A 24,555-nucleotide genomic window follows, 5' to 3' on the forward strand; every position below is an offset into this window, starting at 1 on the left:
GGTGCATCCCCAGTAATTATTTTAGACTCAAAGTTACCCTCTCTGTACAGTTATAATCTTTATCTGAATTTGGATAATAAGAGCTTGGGTACAGGATTAGGGAGCAAAGAATAGCAAATTATCTGAATCTATTAGTTTCTGGAATTTCAAATAGCAAGTAGTGAGAATTTAGATGGAGGGGGAGGAGGAGATTTATATGAAAATTTACCTGAATCTATTGATTCCTATGTTTGAAGAGCAAGAGTTCGGATAGGGATCCCTGAACGTGTGTGTATGTATAGTTTTTTTTGCATCTTAAAAAATGCATATAATGGGTTCACATGGTTTACACAGTTCCTGCTACCTAAGCAATATTGCTTTTTGTAAATGTATCCATGTTGACTTAATTTATTCACTTTAATGGTTATATTTAACTGTAATCATGTGGTAATTTATGCCTCCTCTTATTATTTTATTATAAGTAATAGTTCAATGAATATTTTTCCACATTTTACTTATGCCTAAATGTAAGAGTTTTTCTAATATATATATATACTTATGAGTACAATTGCTGGGTTAAGGCTTGGACATTTTCAATTTCATAAAATGTTGTTAAATTGTTCTCTAATACAGATTTACCAATTCATCCTCATATCGAAACATCCATTTCTTGACTTGCTTCCTAAAATTTGGTCATGTCAACTATTCTGTTTTCATTTCCATTTTCCTGATTACTAATAACGTTCAATATTTTTCATAACTTTATTGGCAATTTCCTTTTTTATAAATTGCTTATTCACCTAATTTATCCAATGTTATATAGGGTCATTGTCTTTTTCCTATTGATTTATAAAAATGCTTTACATCTAGACATTAAAATATTCTCATCACATGTGTTTCAAATAGCTTCTCCTTATATGTGTCCTCTATTTTTTAAATTTTTATTAATTTTTTTTTTATTATGTTTGAGAGGCAGAGAGAGACAGAGCATGAGTGGGGAGGGGCAGAGAGAGAGAGGGAGACACAGAATCCGAAGTAGGCTCCAGACTGAGCTGTCAGCACAGAGCCCGATGTGGGGCTCGAACTCATGAACCATGAGATCATGATAGCCAAAGTCGGACGCTCAACCAATTGAGCCATTCAGGCACACCTATGTGTCTTCTCTTTTAACTTAGTTTATGATGTCTTTTATTGAACAGATGTTAAATTTTAATGTAATTAAATTTTTCAGTTTTTTACTTACAAATTGCTTTTGGTGCTTCATATCCAGAAATCTCTGTATCCTAAGATTGTAAGAGTACTATCTTACATTCTCTTCTCAGAGTTTTAAAGCGGTCCATATTTATTGTGCTTTAATGTTATAGTTAGACTTAAAATTTACAATTGTGTGTTATATGAGACATATTTTGTTTTTATGATCATATATAACCAAATGCCTACGTGTACTAAGTAGTCCATACTTCCCCCACTGATTTACAGTATCAAATTTGTCCTATATCATGAATTCTCCATTTGGTTTACTTTTAAAATTCTTGTATCAATAATGAATATACTAAAACTTACTGTATAAAGGAAGTTTTGATATTTTGTAGTGTAAGTGTTTTTATTCAGTAATGTTTTTGCTATTCGTTTTTTTGTTTTTTGTTTTGTTTTTTGTTTTACATTTATTTGTTTTGAGAGAGAGAGTGAGGGAGGGGCAGAGAGAGAGGGAGAGAGAGAATCCCAAGCAGGATTCTGCACTGATAGCCTGGAGCCCAATTGGGGTCTTCCTCTCACAAACAGTGAGAACATGACCTGAGCGGAAATCCGGATTTGGATACAACCCAGGTGCCCTCGGTTTTGCTATTTTTAGCTCTTTTTTTTTTTTTTTTTTTGGGGGACAGAGAGAGACAGAGCATGAACGGGGGAGGGGCAGAGAGAGAGGGAGACACAGAATCGGAAACAGGCTCCAGGTTCCGAGCTGTCAGCCCAGAACCCACAGAGCCCGACGCGGGGCTCGAACTCACGGACCGTGAGATCGTGACCTGGCTGAAGTCGGCCGCTTAACCGACTGCGCCACCCAGGCGCCCCTATTTTTAGCTCTTTATTCTTCCACATGCATTCTCTTTAGTTAGGTTATCAAACTCAATGAAAGACTGTATTTAAATTTTGGTGAAAAGTGCATTGAATTTAGAGACTAATTTGTTGAAAAGTGACATAATTTTGATAATGAGTTTTTAGTGCATAGACATTTTAAAAGTTTTGTTTTACATCTTCAAATCGACTTTTTTTCCTCCATGAATTTCTTGAACATGCTTTATAAAGAAACATTGCCAAGTATGTCATAATTTTAACTGTAATTGAAGAAATATCTTCTTTTAAAATGTGTTTTCTAAATGTTTGTTTCTGATGTAAATAATTACTGTAATTACTCTTTGCACACTACTTATTTTTCAGATCTTCACTCAAATATGTTGCTTTAGAACCCATCTGACTTCCTCCGTATGTCTCCTAGCTCTGAGTACTTCTCTTTCATATATTTGCCACAGAAGCCATTTGCCTTTGTTTTCACGATTACTTGTTAAATGTTATCTCTTCTACTAGACTTTATGTTCTAGGTTACAGATCATGTTTGTTTTTTTCCTGTTTTTATATCTCCTATGCCTAAGGACAGTGCTTTGCACATAGCAGATACCCAACTAGTACTTTTTGAGTACTATACGAATGAATGAATGAATGAATGAGTTAGAAGCAAGTTATTCATTATGCTTAGGTCCTCAGAGTATACGAGAGATTAAAGGAAGCTTCTCTTCAGACATAACAGTTCAGTTCACATGGAGACAAATCAATTAAGGCTAGCAGTCTTTAAAAGACTGAAAATGATCACCATTCAAGACTTAAAATTATGTTTTCACTCGCTCCTGTCTGCTGATCATAACAACCCTCTTCAAAGAAAACATGAAATAAATTGCATAGAAGAGGAGAGAAGCAAATGTTGCCCTTCATTTTAAGTGTCCTTTAATAGGAAAACGCTGTGGAGTATTTATGTAAATCAGCATGAATAACAAATGAAATTGTTCTGATCAAGACTACTAAAAGGAAAGCTCAATGAATTAATTGTAAACAAAGTACAGCTCTTTACAATGCAACAACTCTTAACTGGGTTGCAGTGTGATGAACTATAAAGAAAATAGTTTAATTTTATACTGATATAATAACTGAAGTTTTAACGACTCTTCTTACAATTTGGATTACAAAGGGAGAGGAGCACATTAACCGTTGTCAAGATAATTGTTTAGTCTTTTATCTATACATTTTCCTCGCAGGAGACTTTGAGCTTAAAAATGACCTTTTTCCTAACCAAATTTTCTGTTAATGGCACATGAAGGAAAGAAGAATTTGCCTCCAAAATATGTCTCTTTGGCATAAGGATTATTCTAGGCTGATCATTTTTAATAAATAGCACAACATAGGAAAAGCTCTGAAAACAGAGTAAAAGTTACCCTTTAGTAAGAGACATTTATACTCATAAGGGATATCTGCATTTGCAAGGGTGGCTCTCTCTGTCCCAGGAAGAGAAGGAGGACTAAAACCCTAGAAAATCTTATGTGCGGGGAAGGCATTGACTTAAAGCTTCATAACAACCATAGTCTTGTTTATAGTGTTTTACCTGATAACACCCTATAACTGCCCCCTCCCTCAACACCTTTTGTAGTTAGCTGGAGATGGAATTCAAGGTGGCAGCTTGGGCCATGTTGGGGTGTTACTCAGTTTTCCTGGGTATCTGTCTTGTATACAAGAGGTACATATATTATTACACTTCTGGGTTTGTTGTTGTTGTTGTTGTCGTTCTCCTGTTAATCCGTCTTTTATTACAAGGATTCTCAGCTGAAAAGCTAGGAGAGTAAAGGGAAAATTCTTTTTCCTTCCCCAAACACATAAAGCTAAATATTTGGTAGAGATTATATTGATGATCACAGCTGTATTTCTGGGTCATGTGTTTTTTTTTCTTTTATCTAGCTTTTATACATTTTCTAGGACTTTTAGAAATAATAAGGACTCTGGCTAAGGAAGAATTAACTCTCACTTTCACATGTATCCCCTGATTCATATGTTACAGACTCTGAATGGTCAATGGCACCTTAATGAAAGGTTTCATGAGAAACACATATCTACTGGTTCAGCCAGGATCAGCTACTTAAGTTGTGGGACCAAGTGGGCAGTGAAAATGTGGGTCTCTTATTCAAAAATATTGAGAGCTTGACAGATTGACAATAAAGCGTTCAACAAAGTGTGGGGCCCTTTTGAATGCCACAAGTTGCTCAGTCACATAATGGGGCTTGTACACCTGCTCTTCCAATCCCTACCTTGTCTCCAGGGAGGTTAATCTGTGCTGCTTCTTTTGTGAAGAGATGCCGATGTAGGGGAGATGAGGAATGGATTTGTTTCTCAAAAGGGTTCCAAGTTAACCCTAAAACTTGGACTTTAACTGATCACCAACAACACACTCAGTGATCCTCGAGAACATGCCAGGCCTTTATGGTAGATGCAACCGTGACTGTTACCTGGTGTAATGTCTGTGAAATGAACCTAATTATAAAATGAATTATACATGTATTTGAATTATACAATTATATTAATTATAAAATTCCATTTCCCCTTTGTAATAGTTTTAACATGAAATAACTGAAAATTGTGGCATTGTCCGGATTAAAAAGACTTTAGATTGAAAAGGTACAATGCAGGTGCTAATGCAGGTGATCTCAGCTTCTCTATGCACTGGTGTCTTATTGCTTCAAACTACATTTCTTTTCTTCGGGACCATATCACCATGTCACCTACCACTTCAATATGAACTACCTATTTTTTTTTTCTCTACTTGCTCCTCCCTCCAAAAAAAGTGGAAAGATCTTTTAGAACTGGGCTGACACGTTCTAACGTTTTCTGGAAAGTATGGAGGCACTGGCAGATGTTCATAAATGGCTCTTTCTATTGCAGGAAAGTGATTATCTTTGAAAAGCGGAAGGTAGAACTGGTCCTTTGGGCCTGACTTGGGTTACAGCTCTATATGAGCAGTTTATTCCAATAGGTAGAATCAGGAAGGAAGGTTCTAAGAAAAGAGGTAGGTGATACTTGACGTCAAAAAGACGGCTACATCATGAATCACAAAGTGATCAGTTTGTTCCTGGCAAGATAACTCTTAGCAAGGTGCATGTGAAACAGACTTTAGCTCTGAAAAACAAGGAAATGACAACAGCACAGCAGGGCTAGTCCACGTTGAAGGGGGTTGGTCCATGGCACAGCTTCTGTCTCAGCAGGAAAACTGAAACAGAAGCTCAGTCAGAAGGACTGCTGTGTGAGGACGCAATATGATGGCAAAATGGGGGCAAGTAAAAGCTGAATCAGAGACAAGAGCGTGGGATTTTCCAGGCATTAAGAACAGTGATCCTTAGGGGTAAGAATTTTTCACCAACATTTACAGAGCACTAGCAGGCATTATAGAGGGCAGGCGAGAAATACAAAGATACATGACAGGCATATCCTTGCCTTAGGTGCTCTGGATCTAGTAGGCAAAAAAGACACAAACAGTTACATTATAACAAGCTTAGAAGTACACACAGAGTAGGTGTAGCCACACAGCAGAATACAACAGGATCTGGGATTCTAGACTGACTGAATCATGATGAATGAGTAGAAATGAGTCAGATGAAGAAAGAGTGGGAGGTCATTCTAGATAGATAGAATAGCATGAGCAATGTCAGAAGGTGTGAATCACCATGGTGTATCTAGAAGTATAGGCAACTCATGATCTCCTAGATATTAGTTTTCCAGGCAAAGAAAAGTAGGAAATGGAGAGATTAACAGGCAAATTCATGGAAGGGCTTTTTATGTCACACTGCCAGGCTTGGACTCCTGATATTGGAAACTTTTTTTTTTTTTCTTTAAAGGAGACCAGTAAGGCAAAATTGCATTTTAAATTTAATCAAGGGTAAAGAGATCTGAGTGGGGTAATCTGGAGGCACTGAGACCCTGTCAGGAGGCTACAGATGTAACCTTGTGAGAACAGCTGAAGGCCTGGACTGGGGGAGTAATGGTAGGACTAGAAGGGAAGGGCTACCTGTGGGAGAGATTTAGGAGATGAAGGGGAGCAGAATTTATTGCCCCCAAATATCCCTCTTTGGAGTAAACATTCTTTTAGACTGTTTATTTATAAGAAACACCAGACCTAGGAGAAGCTGTGAAAACCAAGTAGAAGTTACCTTTCTGTAATAGATATTTACATTTACAAGGGAAATCTCCTTTTGTAAGGGTGTCTCCCTCTGTGTACCAGGAAGACAAAGATGACCTACTCCCTAGAAGCTCTTACTGAAGGAGAAGGCACAGACTTAAATCTGCATAACAACCATAGCCTTGTTTAATGTGCTTTGACTGATAACTTCCCATAACTGCTCTTCTCCACCTCACCTATCCCCCAACATCTTTCTTTTGTCTTTATATGGAGATGATATTTAAGGAGGTGACTGTGCCACTTGGGGAGTTACTCAGTTTTCCTGGGTCTCTCCCATGTGTGTGTGTGTGTATATATATATACATAATATCATGTATATACATGATATATATATATATATATATATATATATATCATGTATATACATGATATTAAACTTGTTTGTTTTTCTCCTGTTATCACAGTGGGGAGGGGGGCAAATCCCAACCAAGAACTTAGAAAAGTAAAGGGAAATTTATTTTTTCCTCCCCCACAGGATAAAGATATTAATTATTAACCAAATTGGTTTGTGGTTTAATTATGAAGTTGAGGGGAAGGAAATAAATAACTGTATCTGAATGGCACTGAGGAAGGCACAGCTAAATATACCGCTCGGAAACTGTGTAAATTCATTTTAATGGCATGAAGGATGTTACTCAGGATAGGCTGTTATGCTGCAGAAAAAGAACAAAAACTTTGTGTTGATTAACAGCAGGTTTATTCTTGCTCATGGTATATATCCCGTGTAGTCTGTCAGGGACATCTGCTCCATACAAACACTCAGGGACCAGGCTGCCACAGTGCCACCATTTTGTACCTGTAGCGATGGAGTCATATCCTAGCAGCAGAGGAGGGATAGTCAGAAGAAATGTACATAGGCATTTCTCACCGCAGCCAAGGAGTAACACACTTTTTTTCTGCTTACATTTCTTTGATCAGAACGAGTCATGCGTTCTCATCCAACTTACAATTTACACAGAAACCTGATAAATGTAACCTTCAGGATGCCCAGGGGGAAAGGAGAACCAAATACTGATGTTGACTAGTGAATCATGATGGAACTTGAGGTGATGCTAATCTGTTCTAATGTGAATGTGAAGTTACATAGCATAAGACAGGCTAAGCTTGGCCACAGGAAAACATTTTGAACACTCACTTTGTACTAGATCACTCTGTGCCAGACCCTGTGCTAAAACTGCATATATTAAAATAATTCAGTAATTTAACACTCACAACCATCCAATAACACAATAAACTTAGTAACTTTTGAATTTCAAACTTGGAAGAGAACTTTCGAATGGTCATGTTAGAACAAAGCCTTTATTTTGCAGCTGAAAAACTGATATCAAGAAGAGTGAAATGAAAAGGTAAAAACTTCCAGTTATAAAATAAATAATTTGTGGGGATATAATGTACAATATGGTGACCATAGTTAATAATATCACATTACGTATTTGAAAGCTGCTGAGAGAGTAGATCTTAGAAATTCTCGTCACAAGGGAAAAAAAATTGTAACTCAAGGTTAACTAGATTTATCATGGTGATCATTTTGCAATATATACAAAGATCGAATCAGTATGTTGTACACCTGAAACAAATATAATGTTGTATGTCAATTATACCTTACTAAAAGACAAGTAAACAACAAGACCCTTCCTCCCCCCCAAAACCTCAAAAGGTGCTGACAGACTGGCAAACAAAAATGACCATCCTATGATCAGGAGAACCAGGCATTTTTATTTCTCACAGACACTCATACAAAAAAAGGAAAAAAATAAGTAAGTTAAAAAGGAAAAAAAATGATGAGTCTCAGATAACATAAAAAATGAGTTGCAGGGTTAAGAGTCAAACTCAGATTGGACTCAGAATGGAAAGTTGAGAGTGTTTTTCCTCCACCACATTATTCCTCATGTCCATGATTTGGATCTCAAAGATTACACGAGGCTCTGTGACATTTCATACAGCTGGGCAAAATTATTGGTGTAATCCTCGTAAAGAATGAGCATAAAGAGATGCTTAACTTGTTGAATTTTATTTGATATTGATATCATCTCTGTGACTTACTCAAGAAGACATGGCTGGTCATACAGGATGCATAGATACCCCAAATGACAATGCATTATTTATACCAAAAATGTTATGGTTTGATGGAGTGAGAAAAGGGTGCCGTTTTTCCCTTACTAATTCCATAAATGCTTATCGATAAACTCTTTATTTGTATGATTTGCATTCATATTTGATACTTTTTGTCACACCAAATTTCTGTCTACCATAAATAACAAGAGGGAAATACAGTATTCCTCTGACCAATTCTCATGGCCTACTGTATTCATTTAACCTACACGTTGTTAAATCATGGCACTAACAACACCCTGATTTAAAATTCCAAACAAAATTGCAAAACAGAAATGAATTCTAACTGTGAAACACTAAAAGGGAGACTGTATTATTTAAACTGGCACTTAGATACATCATCAATGACACAAGTGGAGTTAGTGCAAAAGCTAGTTTACTTTCTGGTTGCAGAATTTAGCAAAAACTATCTTAAAGTTTACAGACAAAAAATGAGATTTAATTTGCCACTGATTTATAAAGCAAAGTAAATACCAAAGAAAGAAAGATAAGTTACAAGATTAGACAACAAAAGGATTTTATGAATGAAGAGCTGTTTTTAGAAAAGCGTGAGTACAAATTAGTATACACTCCCAAAGTTTGGTGCTTACCTCTGCAAAGTGTGCAGAGGCTCTTTAAAGTTATAGGTTAGACTACAAAATAAACACATTTCATTTTCTTGGAGGCCCTATTTTAATAAACATTTTAATGATTTAACCATTATTTTTGTAAATTCTGAACACGGATATATTATGGGGTAGAGTCAAACCTTACATGATTTTTCAACATAGCAGGAATTACAATGGAAGCAGGTCACTTAGTTTGCTCTAAGGGTGGGTGTTTGTTCCCTCTGTCACAAATGGTAGGAGAGCAATGAACTCTGAGAAACAGATGATGGGAATTTGCAAATGAGAACAATACAAGTTTGTGGTTTTATCATGTCTTAGGACTTAAGAGTAAAGGGCTCAAATTATCCTTCGGCAGGTAAAAAAAGTAGAAAAAGGCCAAGAATTATTATTATCTGCCTTTGAACGTGAACTGGACAATAATGTGGGTAAATGATGAGAGGTTATATTCAGTTTCAAAGTTGGCAGAGCATCTAAGAACCTTCCATTTTTATATTAGAGGACAGAGGGTCGGCTGAGCCCTAGGCAACAATACTCTTAAGACACCTGTCGCGATGAGGGTTTTAATCCTGCCTACTCCTACAGAATCTGTGTCCCCCATTCCTTTTGGCACAGATTTGAATTGTATACTGAAACTGTGAAATAGAGAGACAGATTTAATAATCATTCCACTTAGTAAGTACAGCTGGGGCAGGTAATTAAACAGGTTTTCTCTTGCCAGCAGGCCTAAAGCAATGTAGCTCAGAGTCTCAGTCACACAACTGGACTGATGGAAAGCTAATATTAAACAGGCCTTCTCTACGCAGACCCATGTCGGCAGTGCTGTTCCTCCCAAGAAGGAGTTATTAAAGGAGGCTTGTCAGGCCGTCAGAGACCTGTCAAATCTTCACTTTTAGAAATACTGGATTTATGGGTTGAAAAATGAAAAAGGACTAAAATAATCAAAAAATTATTATTTTGAGGTGGTTGATATCTAATAAAATATCATCATGGTGAATCTTTGATATTATCGTTATATGAATATCTACTCAAATATTGGGGAAATAATTTCTTAATTTTTGAAATTTCTAGTTTACTTTGCATTATGAAAATGTAGTATTTACTTAATATGAGACATAGTACCCTAATTGCATGGAGGTTGAATAGTGACAACACACTCATAGGGAGATGATAATTGACCTTAGTTAAAGAGTACTTTGTTAGGAAAGGGTTTTTTGCTTGTTTGAAGATGGAAAATCAAATGAAACATTTTTCGTTTAAAAAAATATGCCAAATTATACCATCAGTTAATAGTTTTTCCTGTCTGATTGTTCCTATTATATATTGCTACGTAACAAACACCTCCGAATTTAGTGTCTTAAAATAGAAAACTCTTTATTATATCTCAAAATGTGAGGGATCAGAAATTTGGGTAGGGCTTGGCTAGGTAATTCCTCTGGCCCACATTGTGTTGACCTGAATCAATTGGTTGTACTTGGTTGGTGGCTGGTCTACTCTAGGGAGTACAAGACAGTGAGATGAATAGAAGTTTTGGCCTAGCTGCCTCTTTTTCTTCTTGGAGTTTCAGGGCCTATCCATTGGGCCATATTTGGTCCTTCCATTGATGCTGAGGCAGCATGTACTGATTAACTGCCACTGGAGTTGATGAATGCTAGCCTTTCAGTGACTGCTGATCTTGAAGATACATCCTGTCCTAATTTCTACAGGGTGTCAAAACTATAAACATTTTCCACATATCAAACATACAAGTTTCAACAAATGTTTTTGGACAGCATGGCAACATTTTAATTTTGGTTCGCTGTCTGGGAAAACATCAAATGTAAGTATAGTTTTCTTGGATTGCTCTAATCCTATGAATCCATTTCCAAGTGGGTGTGTATGGTTATGGTGGTGGAAAGAAGAGAAGGGCTTCATTTGAAGAGACTTTCCCATTAGTTTCCAATATTATGTGCTATTGTTTTCTTGTTTATTTGGGAGTGAGGGGAAGGATGGGAGGGCTATAAAATCCATGACTTAAATAGCGTATTTCTACATTAAAACATAGATATGCTTCTATTGAAGTTTTAATTTTTTTTTACTATGTTAAAACATTCCCCAAAATCTCTTAATCAATATGAACTCAAATTTCATGCTTTATGCTACCTATAAAACATTGGGCAACTGTGTAATATGAGATGTCTATAGTTTTAAACTAGATGAGAATGATGCAAAAATAAACAGAATTGGAACGGTTGACTGAATACTTAAACATAGAATGAAGACAACGATTCTAAATCTATCATAAATATTTAACTGAAAGATAAGTTTCAGAGATAGTCATGCAATATTAAGCATTAGAATTTATAATATATTTTAAAAAATTTAATTATTTTACTAGATAATATTTTGAGGCCCCAAATTATAAAACATATTAAATATAAGTTATCAAAAAAGTCTTTCTCTTCTCCTTGTCCCTATCACCTCTGTCCCACAGAGAGCCAGTATTAGCAGTTTCTTTATACTTAAACAAATATGAATATGTATTTTTATTTCCCTGTTTTCTACACATGCTATTGTACACCCTGATGTTTCACTTAACAATAAATCTATATGCACACATTAAGTGCTTTCTCATTTTTTTTTTTTGCTTTCTCATTTTTTTTATAGTTGCATAGTATCGCATTATATGGATGCACCATAGTTTAAACAGCTCCCTATTGATGAACATTTGCTTTTTAAGAAAACTTTTTAAATGTAATTAGTAATATATTGCTTACATTCTTTAAAACACAAATATATTCGTGGAAAACTTCCCAGAAGTGAAATTACTGGGTCAAAATATATATGCATTTAAAATTTTCATAGATATTACCAAATTGTTCATCATAAAAGCTGTAAATATGTATTTACTCTAGAAATATATGAAATTGGCTTCCCACACAGTCTGACCTATAGCATATAATGGAATATTATCATTTCTTTCCAAATTGATAGGTTAAAAAAATGACATTTCTGTGTCATTCATGTGTATCCTTTTATTCTCATTGAGTTTATGCTTTACTTTTAATATTTTAAAGAACATTTGCTGGGGCACCTGGTTGGCTCAGTTGGTTAAGCATCTGACTCCTGATTTTGGCTCAAGTCATGATCTCATGGCTCATGAGATTGAGTCCCTCCTTGGGCTCTGTGCTGACAGTGTGGTGCCTGCTTGGGAATTTCTCTCTCTCTCACTTTCTCGTCCTCTCTCCTTCTCTCTCTTGCTATGCCTTCCCTACTTGTGTTATCTCTCTCTTTCTCTTGCAAAATAAACATTAGAAAAAAAGTATTTGCCTTCCTATGAACTGTATGATCATATCCCTTTACCAAAGATCCATTGGATTATTGTTCTTTTTCTTATTGATACTCTTTAATACTAATATTTGTGGAATTTATATATTGAGATATTTTAACTGATTTTGAAAAATATTGTGTCTTCACTTTTTATTTGCCCTTTGACTATAGTTATAATATTTTTTCTTTGGCCTTGCAGTCTTTCTTTATGTTTGTGTAGTTAAATCTATCTTTTCTTTAATGACTTCTGGATTTTGAGTTAAACTGAGAAAGGCTTTTGTCTCTCCAGTTTTATGAAGTTATTATTCCTGTTTTCTTCTGACACATTTATGTACTTTTTAAATATTTGCTATTTTTGGAATTTATCTTGGTGTCTGGTGTGAGGTATGGATATAGCTTACTTATCTCTAGTAATTCTAATGCCATTTTTGAATAATTCATCTTTTCCCCACTGATTTGATAGGCTAACTTTATCCTCTTTCAAATTTATATATATATATATATATATATATATATATATATATATATATATATATATATTTTATATATATTTATATATATATATTTATATGGACTTTGGAATGTTTTATTCTGGGCCATTGCTCTGCTTGTTTATGAACCAACACCTCACTGTTTTAATGTTGAAACTTTACTAATCTTTATTATACAACATTATAAACACATTTTTATGTCATAAGGAGGGTCCTCCTTGCTGTTTACCTTATTCTTTTCCAGAGTTTTGCCGGGGACTTTTATTTTTCTACTTAAACATTATGTTTGGTTATAATTATGATTAGTTTTTATAGTTTGCATAATTAGCACTGTTTATTTAGATTGTATCACATTTATAGAGTAACTTACAGAGAAGTAAAGTCTTTATGATATTGAGTATTCCTATTGAATGATACAGTATGCTGTTACATTTGTTCATGTCTAGTCCTGTCCTTCAAAGCTGCTTTAAAGCTTTCTTAAAAGAGATTTTTTTCATCTTTATTATTGCTGTTCTTCCCTATTTAACCTTGGTATTGTAAATGGGTTTTTTTTTTCTTTCCTTGTATTACCTAACTGGATGTTATTTGCATATATGAAAGCTATTGGTTTCTGAATATTAATTTAATATCCCTTTAGCTTGCTGAATGTTTTGTAATAATTTTCTAGTTCATTCTCTTTGGTTCTGCAGGTAAGCAATCATATCTTAGCAAATAGTAGTAATTTTACAACCCCCTTCCAAAATGTTTTACCTACAGTTTCTTACTCTAACTGAATTCATTGGCTTGTGAGCTGAGATAGATTTCTTTTTATTATGAATTCATTGGCTTCTGTTTCACTTAGTATTATTAGGCTGAACAATATTTGATTTATTTTTTCACCTACAAAAATACCCTTCCATATAATTCAACTAAATGTTTATTAGGGGTGGTTGCTAAATTCTTTCAAATGTTTTTTATCATGGATATTGGTGATTTATACTACTTATATTAATAGAATTCCTAATGTTGAATCATCATTACGTTTATGTAACAAAACTGAGTCATGGTACAATTATCTTTTAATTTTGCTGTATTTTCTTTTTCAGCATTTTATTTACTATTTTTGTATTAATATTTATGTGAGATTATTCTACAGTTTGTTTTCAAAGTCTTAAGGCTTTAGTATCAATGTCATATTCTTTTTATAAGCTTGCTTTCTTTTTTATGCCTGGAGCCGTTTAATAGCATTTCAATGGGCTGATTGTTAAATACATGTTGGAATTCTCCTGTGAAGCCCTTTAATCTTTGACTATTTTTCTCTCAATTGTTTTATGGAAATTAACCTTTTCTGATTTCCAAAGTTTGAATATAAGTTTGACAAATTGTTTTTCTTAGGAAAAAATATCAGTTATCCAGGTTTCAAATTTATTTTTATATTATTGAAATAGCACTTTTATTAGTCATCCAATTTCCTCTATTTCTATGAATTTTTCTTCATAATAACTTCCAATTATATGCTTTCTTCTTCTTTTTTAAAAAATCTTAAGTGTATTTATTTATTTTGAGAGAGAGAGAGAAGATGAGCAGGAGAAGAGAAGAGAGAGAGGAAGAGAGAATCCCCAGCAGGCTCCATGTTCTCAGGGTGGAGCCCAATGTGGGGCTCGAACTGAAGAACGGTGAGATCACGACCTGAGCTGAAACCAAGAGTAGGATGCTTAACTGACTGAGCCACTCGGGGGTCCTATATGCTTTATTCTAATCAATTTTTATTAACAAGCGGTTTGTATGTTCTATTGCTTATTTTTTCTTCCAAGTAGCAGTTTTAGGGTTTTTTAAAATTGTTTTTGTTGTTTGCATATTTTTATCTCACTAAATACTACTTTTATTGCTATTTTTTTCTTTATGCTTGCTTTCAATTTATTTCTGTACTTCTAACTGAATCAGTTCCTTACTTTGTTTTTTTTTTTTCTTTTTAACCAGTTTAAGTATTAAAGGCTGTGCATTTTTCTCTGAGCACCGATTATCTAAATTCCAAATGTTCAAATATGGACTATTTTTTTTTTTTTGGACGTTTTGCAATTTTGTTTGTTTGTGTTTGAGTTAAGAGAGATTTTTTTCTATTTCCAGATTTGTAGATACATACATTTACTTATTATGTTAATTTCTAATTTTGTTGCATTTTTATTAGAGAATATTGTCTCTACCACCTGTGATGGTTAATTTTATGTATAAACTTGACTGGGCTTTGGCCTGTCCAGATACCTCATCGAACATCATTCTGGATGTTTCTGTGACAATGTTTTGGGTGAAATTAACATTTAAATCAGTGGACTAGGAGTAAAGTAGATTGTTCTGTACTATGTGTGTTGATCTCATTCAATCATTGAATCTGTTGAAAAATACAACAAAAACATTTGCCTCTTCCAAAGAAGAGGACTACCTTAAGATTTCATCTGGATCATCGGCCCTTCTTAGCTCTAAGGCAGACTGCCTTAGGACTTGAATTGGAATACTGGCTCTCTTGGGTCTTCAGCCTATCTAACTACCCTGCAGATTTTGGACTCACCAGCCTCCAAAATCACAAGAATCAAAGTCTTACAATCTCTCTGTCTCTCTGTCTCTCCACACAAACATCGTATGGCTTCCGTTTCTCTGAAGAACCCTAATCACCACCTAGCCTTTTAGTCTAAATTGCCCTTTTATCATTTTGCTCAATTGTTTTAGTTTTAAGAGGAGCTCATGTGAACAGTATTTTCTGAATCTGTTCATTTTCAAATTTTAATGACTTCATGACACCTGCACTTATTATAAAATTTATAAATGGCCTTTCTTTTTTGTTTTTGTTATCTTTTTATTTTATAATGTTTTCCACTGTCTTCTGGCATTGACTTTTTCTGTAGCCAGCCTCATTTTTTACCCTTCTAGATATCTGGTTATTTTCCCTTGGCTACTTATAGTTAAACTCTAGTAATTTTACTAACATATGTCTGGCGATGAGCATCCTACTCAGTTTGCTTTGCCAAATAATGTGGCTATTAATATGTAAGTACAAAGGGCATTGCTACTTATTAGCTGAAACTTGATAAAATTATTTAACTTCTCTGTATTTAAGTCTCCTCATCTGTATAACAGGGAAAATAATTGGATTTGCCAAAGAAGGTTGTTATGATATTAAGTTATCATTTTAAAAATGTTTAATACTGTGCCTGATATATAGTAAATGATATTCTTTAATTAATAAGTTAATAAATAAACCAGAATAAATTTCTTTCAGAAAAGTTTTCTTGATTTTATGTATTTAAATGTTATTTGAACCTTGTTCTTAGAGAAGTTTAATTATATGTATATTAGGTATTATTTGCCTGTCTTCTTAATACATTATTTTCTCTCTAATCCTTAATCAATAGCAAAACCAAAAAGAATCATTGGGATTTTTTTTAGTGTAAGCATAGAGTCCTGTGGGTTTTGGCAAATGTATATAGTTGTACAATAACCATTACAGTCAAATTTTAGAACGCTTTGATGACCCCCAAAACCTCTCTCATGTTGGGTGCAGTCAATTCTTGCCCCCACCCTTAGCCTTAGGCAATCTCTGATCCATGTCGCTGTTACTATAGTTTTACCTTTTCCAGATTTCACAGAAATGGAATCATACAATATGTAGGCCTTATATCTGGCTTCTTTCATCTGTATTTTGAGTATGGTTTTTTCCTTTATTATGAGTCGGTGGCATTTCACTATATGGATATGCCACATTTTGTTTATTTTAATCTGTATACACAGTTATTTTCTATTACTTTTTTGCTTGCTTTGCTTGTTTCTATTTCATATGTTCTTTATTGGATTTTCTGAGGTGTCTCTTTCATCAAATTTCAAATTTCATTTTTCTATATGTGTTTATTTTTTTCTTCCTGTGCCTGTCTGCACCCAGTAATCTTATTGCATATTTTCCTTGTCCCCCTCTTTCTGTCCTACATTCTTAAATTTGTTCTTTTTGAATTTCCTTCATGGAAGTGAAGAATTCAGTTTTGTTTTTTTTTTTTTTAAATTTTTAAGAATAGGCTTGGGCATACCCTTTATCTGTTCTGTGGAAACATTTGTCTGAAGAGTGTATATTCACTAATTTATTTTTAAAAAAATGTATTTTGAATTCCTACACTGTAGCAGGCACTGAGGATATAGCAGTAGATAATACAGAATAAAATAAAAGTTTTGTGAAAATACTGTATCAGGTTGTGACTTGTATTATGCAGGGAAATACCACTCAGAGTGGAGGAATAAGGAATGTTGATGCGTTTGTCACAATTTTAAATAATGTGACCTGTGACAATCACCCTTGGAAGGTGACAGTTGATTAAAATTTGAAGGGGATAAGGGAGTGAGTGATATTGCTGTCTTGGGGAGAATATGCCAGGCAGAGGAAAGAACAAGAAAAGTCTTTGAGGGATGACTATGCCTTCTATGTTCTTGGAAAAGCAAGATGGCTAGGGGACAGAAAGGTTTAGAAGTCAGAGGTAATGGGAAGAGATATCATCTTGAGCTTCACAGGTTCTTCTCAAGTCTAGCTTTTGCCGAGTGAGATGGAGAGGGAGCCCTACAAATATATGAAGTGGAAGATGAAAGAATTCTGAGTATTTTTAATCTGTTGGTTAATCTGGTGATCTTTACCACATTTTTACAGTATTTATATACTGATTCTGTGCCATATCTTTTTTTAGTACCTATCACTGAATAAGTTACATTTTCCTAAACTAGATATTTGTAGATGGTTCTTATGAAAGTAGCTTGAAAGGATCCTAGGCAGCATTCCAGCCTTCACAACTTAAAAGCTCTCCTCCTGCTGCCATAGAGACAGACTGCTTCCTACCAATGTGGCTTCTGTGTATGTCTTTGTGCACTCCTACAACATCCCGCCACTTTTGTTTCTCTTTATCATATCTGGTCCAGAGATCATGTTCTCTCCTGTTCAAGAGATGTAGATTTTGCACTTCTGAGTGAGCCCCTCATCTTTGTTGATGCAGTCAGAGGACTGCCCTGGTAGGGCCTCTTGAACTCTCTGCTTTCTTATGATTTCTTCCTTTATGGCTTGTGTCCATCTAAGCTTCTGTTGGCAGCCCCCACATGTAAGATGAAGGCAGCTTATTATAGCTGCCTCCTAATTTCCCTAAAAAATTGAAGTTACAGGGTGGTGTTCCTTTTCTTTGTTGCTTTGGTGTGATTTTCAGGAAGACAAGGGAAGAAAGCATAGTTTCTTAGCTAGTATGATGACTTAGCTAGTATGAAGGTTAACTTTAAATGTCAACTTGGCTAGGCTATGGTGCCTAGTTGTTTGGTCAAATACCAGCCTAGACGTGTTGCCATGAAAAAAAATGTTCAGCTGTGAATGGAAATCAGTAGACTTTAAATAAAGTAGATTATTCTTTAATCTACTGGATATGGGTGGGCCTCATCCAATCATTTGAAGCCTTAAGAGAAAGACTGAGGTTCTCTGAAGAAGAAGGAATTTTGCATTCATATTGTCTTCAGACTCAAGACTGCAAGTCAATTCCTGCTGAAATTTCTAACCTGCTGGACTTCCTTACAAGTTTTGAACTTACTATTCCCTACTCTTCTGTGAACCAACTCCTTAAGACAGATCTCACTCTATATATGTACGCACACTCTATTCATTCTATTTCTCTGGAGAACCCTGACTAATACAGGTTACCGTACTGGTAGTGAAAATTCAAGAACTAATTTGATGCAACTATTGGGAAAATTTTGTAGAGAAACTTAATTTAATAAATTATATATTCAGCATTTCTATAAGTTTAAGGCTTTCAAAGATATATTGATTATCTCACAAAAAATTCCACAGGACATTTTTTGGGAATAGTAATTTAACATGCCAAGTAATTCTGTATTTTTCTTTTGATATCCTGCAGTGTTTGGAAAGTGTGGTATTAAAGCAGAGGGTCAAAGAGATAAAGTTTAAGGGGTTATTAAGTGGGAAACTATGTCTGTTAGACATCAATGACTGGGTCGGTAGATTACAGCCTGAAGATGGAGTTCATGTCATCTCTGAGTGGAGAGAGGAACATTCTAAGGCTCTTTCCTATCTTTGAACATACCTATTATTTTGTAAGGCATTCTTCAACTATAATATGCATTTGTAGCCAAAAATGAATCCAAGAGATATAGTTTAAAATTTATAACACTAAATATGACAGATACAAAGTGATGTCATATATTCTAGTTCTCTTTTTAAAAAATATTTCTTGAGCGTTCCTGTTAGGGTCTTTAGAGCCGAAAGGTGAGACTTAAAATTTAAATCTAGCTTCAGAAAAGAAAAAGGGTCATGGAAAAAATATCTAAACCTTAATCATTAAAAACATAATTGAGTATACATCTCTTTTTATTGTCATTATTTCATGTGATTTTATACTTGTGTTATGAATGTTGGCTATGGCAGTATTCTAAATATGTATAACATATAAAATGACAAACAGTAGCTTTTCAAACACATATAACTTGAATAACTACAATTTAGAGAATTATATCCTTTAATCTCTAATGTGAGATACAGGATTTAATGTACAGTTAACCCTACTGGAACACATTCATTCATAGGAAATATGAAAGATTTTCTGAAGATCTGTGCAATCAGAATTACCAGACATTTTTCAGAATTACCCCACTGTCTTGTTCCCTGAAAGTAAAAACACTTTCTTACATGTTTCCATACAGCACACGGCTTTAGGAAGTTTCATATTCTTGAATATGTCCCATGTTTTATTATTATTAAAGGCCAAATGATTTGCATAGTGTTAGGTTGCCTTACATTTTCATTATATTTATTCATAAAATTCCTGCAGGCCACGAAGAATGTATTTGTCCCCCTAATTTAATAATTGATAGTTAGGGAGTTTAAACGTGAGGTTTCTGAAGACGAACATATGTAAATGTGAAAGATTCTTAGCTATAGCTTTCTTACTTGATAGTATGTTGTAAAACGTTAAGAACCAAACGCACTTACCGCATAGATGACATTACACTGTATGGACCACGCTTCACCCACACCAAAAGGACATCCTATAAAAAGATGAAATGGAGGAAATGAGGAAATAAAAATAAATTATCCTATGGATGATTAGATAAAAATTCAGATATTAGACTAAGATTTGTAATATGCTGGAATAAATATCAAAGAGATCTTTGTTGTATACTAAGTGAGATTTGGCCAAAGATTTTCTAGTCTTTTATTTTCTTCTTAACTCATACCAAAGGAATCTTGTGAAAGTCCTTAAATAAATTATGAGAGAGTTTCCATTTGGAAAAAAAAAAACCAGAAACAAATTCTTCAAGATGTTCCTTCGATTCAGATCCATGAGCCAGAAATTTTGTCAACATTTAAATGCGCTATAAAGAATATATAGTGGATTTTAATATCAATTTTGGCCCGCTTAAGGGTGGAGCCAACAAAATGTTCTGCTTTTGTTGGGTCTGCTCTGGACTTTATTTTATGCATCCCAGGTTACTCTTATCCCTCAGTGTTCTGCTCAGATATCTGTTTTTGCTTCAGAGAAGATAGTGCTGATTTTTCAAAGGTGTTTATGTTTACATGTGCCTGAGGCTCTCAAACCTGGTAGATCAGAATTTATCAGGCAACATTTTAACAGTGCCAAGACCGCAATCAAGGAGTTTCTCATTTATTAGTGGAGTGGGCATGCATTTGAAAATGGCACACCTACTAGTTACGATAACCATAACTTATGCTCACGCTACCTCAAAGATCAGTCTTTATCAAATCTATTATTTCCAATGGCAAGAAAATGATCTGTAAAATACGGGCTTCCCATTTTACTGCTTCATACCAGCAATGACTATGCAACATCATGGTGTCCTTTCTGAGTTTCTCTGAACACTGTTCTTCAGTTTGGTTCTCTTGTCTACTGTTCAGCAGCGTGACACTCCCTTGCTATGCTAATAAACAACTCCTTGCCATCCCTCCTATCTCTGCCATCCCTCTACCCCCCAGCAGGAGCTCAGCATGCTTATTGCTTAATCACTTCATGCCCAAGAACACGTGGGCTCTACTGAATGAGGCTTGTAATCAAATGATAGAGCTCTACTTGATTATCATTCACAACAGTAGCCCAATACATGATTTTTCTAATTATCTCCCCCGTGGTGGACATTAGCCCCTGTTTGGTTTTCAATTATAACATCTATATGTCTTAGTCCCCAAACATTCTTAAGGGATATACTATCAGAACAACCATGGAGAAGTTGGAGTGTCAGGAAAGGAACTCCCTTTGGTGATTCCCTTTTCCTTTCATGTTTAAGTTGGACTATTATTTTCAGGAGAGGGGCTGAAGGAAGAAAAACAAATGCATTTGTTTTTCAGTGAAATAATAATTTTCAGAATTCTTTCCAGATCATAACAAAAAGTAAATGCCATGTTAATTTGTCATATGTATTTTTTCAGATCTGCAAGCATCATTCCTTTTCACTGCAGGAATGTTCTAAATGAACTTGTTTATAATCTGCAACCATTAAGATTATGATTTTTTAAAAAGTTTTATTTGTTAAAGTGACTGTTTTGCGTACATCATTCCTTAGGCTCTGAATCGGACTTGATTATAATAATATTGTGCTTAAAATAATTGATGTTATTGAAGCTCTTTCAGGAAGTCTTCAATTAAATATTAGTCAATATGTACTTTGCATTTTTACAGATAATAGTATATATCATTTTTACTATTTTACAATTTTCCTGACAAATTCGTAACACAGAAAGTGATTTCCTGAAAAATGTTGAATTTGGCAAAATATTAATATTCTTCTCATGCTCTCTGTCCCCAAAGGAGATACTATAGAGTCATTTTGTTTGAGTGTCAAGTTTTATTGATGATCTTGGTCAGAATCATTTATATTTTTCAGTTTCCTTGCACATGTCATTAATAGAGAGCTGCTTCCTTGCTTGCATGAATGTTTGATTTCTTTTTCCAGTTAAATAGTGATCCAAATGCAAAATCTAATGCTTAGGGTAATCATGTGAATTTATGACCATCGCTTGGATGCTGGGCTTTCAGAAATGAAATTGAATAGATCATATTTCTCTATAAATGTAGGTTTTACAGCTGAGATAGATCTAATATTGATAATCTCTTTATTTAACTGTTTCAAAATGCCATATGTGACTGAAAGCAACAGAATGGAAATAACTATGTTTATAGCAAATAGAACAGGAAATGAAAGCAAGATATGCAGAGAGCTTCTAACTGAAGTGAGCATCATATTAGTGCTATAGTATAGCAGCATTAAGGGCAGCAATCAGCATGTTGAAGAAAGGGATTGGGGCACACTCACATGTAGGACGAGGAAATTATAATGGGAAAAATATCATGGCTATTTTCAGGTGCTCAGAATCGCCCAGAAGGGGTAACTTGAAGATTACATTAAAACTTACTTAAAATCGGGGAAAATACCTGTTGATTTATTTCAACAATTTTGTATCAAACAAAGAACATCTACTAGGTCACATTTTTCCAATATCTGCCATTGTCAGATCTGTAATATTGCAAAAACAATGGCTCAAGGTACCACACAATTTCAATTTAAGTGACTTTGCTAATTCTCAAACGGACTCTGGCCTTGCCGTTTTTCAGTCTATATTCATTCATTTATCCCACATGGTCTTTGCAACTGAAACTGGTTAAGGGAAGTGCTTTGGATTGAATTATGTTCCCTGAAATTCTTATGTTGAATCCCAGCCCCTAATATGACTACATTTAGAGTGAGAATCTTTAGATGGTAATTAAGGGCCAGGTCATAACCAGATGAGGTTGGTGGCCTTATAAGAAGAGGAAAAGAGAGAGATCTCTCCTCTCCCATGTGAGAACACAATGAGAAGATGGCTGTCTGCAAGCCAAGAAGAGAGCGTGCACCACCAACTGACCAGGCTGGCACCCTGTTCTTTGACTTTCCAGACTCTAGGGCTGTAGGAAAATAATTTGTTGTTGTTTAAACCACCTGGTCTATGGTAATTTGTTACGGCAATCTCACCAGACTAAGACAGGAAGCATACTGATTCCAAACACGTATCTATGCTCAGATGACAGGACAATTATTTACCATTTCATTTAGGTTCCTCACTGTTTCTACAGTGCTTGAATGTTTGAGCAGCCAAGGTGGTGACAGATCTGCACAGAGGTTTTCTAAAGACAGTGTCCAGTCTGCATTGACTTGCTGTCCTGCACTCATTTGTCAAATTTCTTAGAATACAGGGGTGTTCTGCGGTTAAAAACAAGCAAACATGAAAGCCCTGTTTGAACCCTCCACAATCTCAACTGGAATCAAATCAAGTTACTTAAGGAATGTGAGGCACAACGTATACAGATGCAAGACTTTTTTTGTATTTTATTCTACAGAATTCAAATCCTCTAGTTACTCAAGTTAGAAATCAAGTCCCAGAATGTCTGTTTTACTATGTCTGGGATCTGGAGGAGTCCCATATGTATATAGGAAAAAGGCAGGGATTTCTCTGAGTTAGAATTTGGGGGAAAAAAGTTACTACCTACCAAGTTTTTCCAAATACATATAAAGGTGACTAGATCACTCAGGGTGGATATATTTTTATTCTCCAGACTAAATTTTGGAGGTATCATAGCATTCATAACAAAGCCAACTATCACTATTTTTTTCCCAAGGTATGCCTGTAATTTGTTTTTCAGATTCCTCTGCAGGATTAAAACTCCTTTTCAGAGGCACCTGGTTGACTCAGTCCCAAGAGTATGCGACTCTGCATCTCAGGGTGGTATGTTCCAGCCTCATTTTGGGTGTGGAGTTCACTTACAACAAAACAAAACAAAACACACATCTTTTTTGCATGCATTGTTATACTCCCTGCTCTTGGTCTTCTTTTCTGTGTCTTCACTATTCAAGCATTTTCTCCTCTCCTGATCAGGATCATTGCAATGACCAAAAATTTCCCAAATGCTATAATTTTTGTGACACTCCCTAAGCCAGTTAATGAAGACATTGTATTCTTCAGTGGGCCAGTGTCGAGATAAGTCGGGATGCATCTTTAGGAGAACGTGATGGAGCACAGCAGAGCAACGCCAGTTGTGGCCGCACTGGGAGGGCTGAAGTAAAAGTCACCAGCCAAGACTCCCCATCCAAAAAGCGGTGATCTGGGCACCAGAGCTGGGCAGGTTCGCATTGGCGAAGTCTCTCATGCCCTCCACAGGCCAACTATTACTATTTTTAGGCAATCCTAGATACCAGAGCAAATGGACAGAGAAAAAGTATGTGAAGTATATGATAAAAGAGGAACCACTGGCTTTTAAATCACGACATAAAAAAATAAAATCATTTTGAGATAAAATCTAATCCTTTAAGGTTCTGTCATGTTAACATTTATTTCCATGTTTACACATATATTTATTCCTTATATATTTGAAGTACCTACTATATACCAGTCACCTTGTTAGACTTTGGGCAGCAAAAGAATACAAAGATGGCACATCCCTATCTTTAAGATTTCCTATGCAAAAATTGGCCAATAATTCTGAAATTTGTTAATTTGGAAATTTGGATTTAAGAGGGCCACAAACATATTGCTATGAAATTCATTCAGTTGTAGTTTGCACAATTGAGTTCTTTAAATATATTTCCTGTTATGAAAACCAAAAAAGCAGATACTTCATTTAATTGAAAAAAAAATAATATGTAATAGGTTATTAATGGCTTCAAAGTGAAGCAAACTTAACACTGACTCGGGAAGACTTTGCCCTTAAAAACACCAGTAAGGAAACTATGCAGTATAAAT

The 24,555-nt window shown here is 35.0% G+C and overlaps 1 protein-coding gene across 1 annotated transcript; it reads right to left on the bottom strand.

Annotated features, from left to right (window-relative positions):
• Positions 1-6,953: 6,953 nt before the first annotated feature.
• Positions 6,954-23,809, bottom strand: LOC131516583 (COX assembly mitochondrial protein 2 homolog). The gene is made up of 4 exons (XM_058737819.1): positions 23,601-23,809; positions 23,441-23,478; positions 19,759-19,814; positions 6,954-7,064 (listed from the first exon to the last, which is right to left on the bottom strand). Exons 1-4 carry the CDS (start codon positions 23,807-23,809, stop codon positions 6,954-6,956), a joined length of 414 nt encoding a protein of 137 aa, XP_058593802.1.
• Between the last annotated feature and the right edge of the window lie 746 nt (positions 23,810-24,555).

Source organism: Neofelis nebulosa, chromosome 1 (genome assembly GCF_028018385.1).
Source record: "Neofelis nebulosa isolate mNeoNeb1 chromosome 1, mNeoNeb1.pri, whole genome shotgun sequence".
Lineage (NCBI taxonomy): Eukaryota > Metazoa > Chordata > Mammalia > Carnivora > Felidae > Neofelis > Neofelis nebulosa.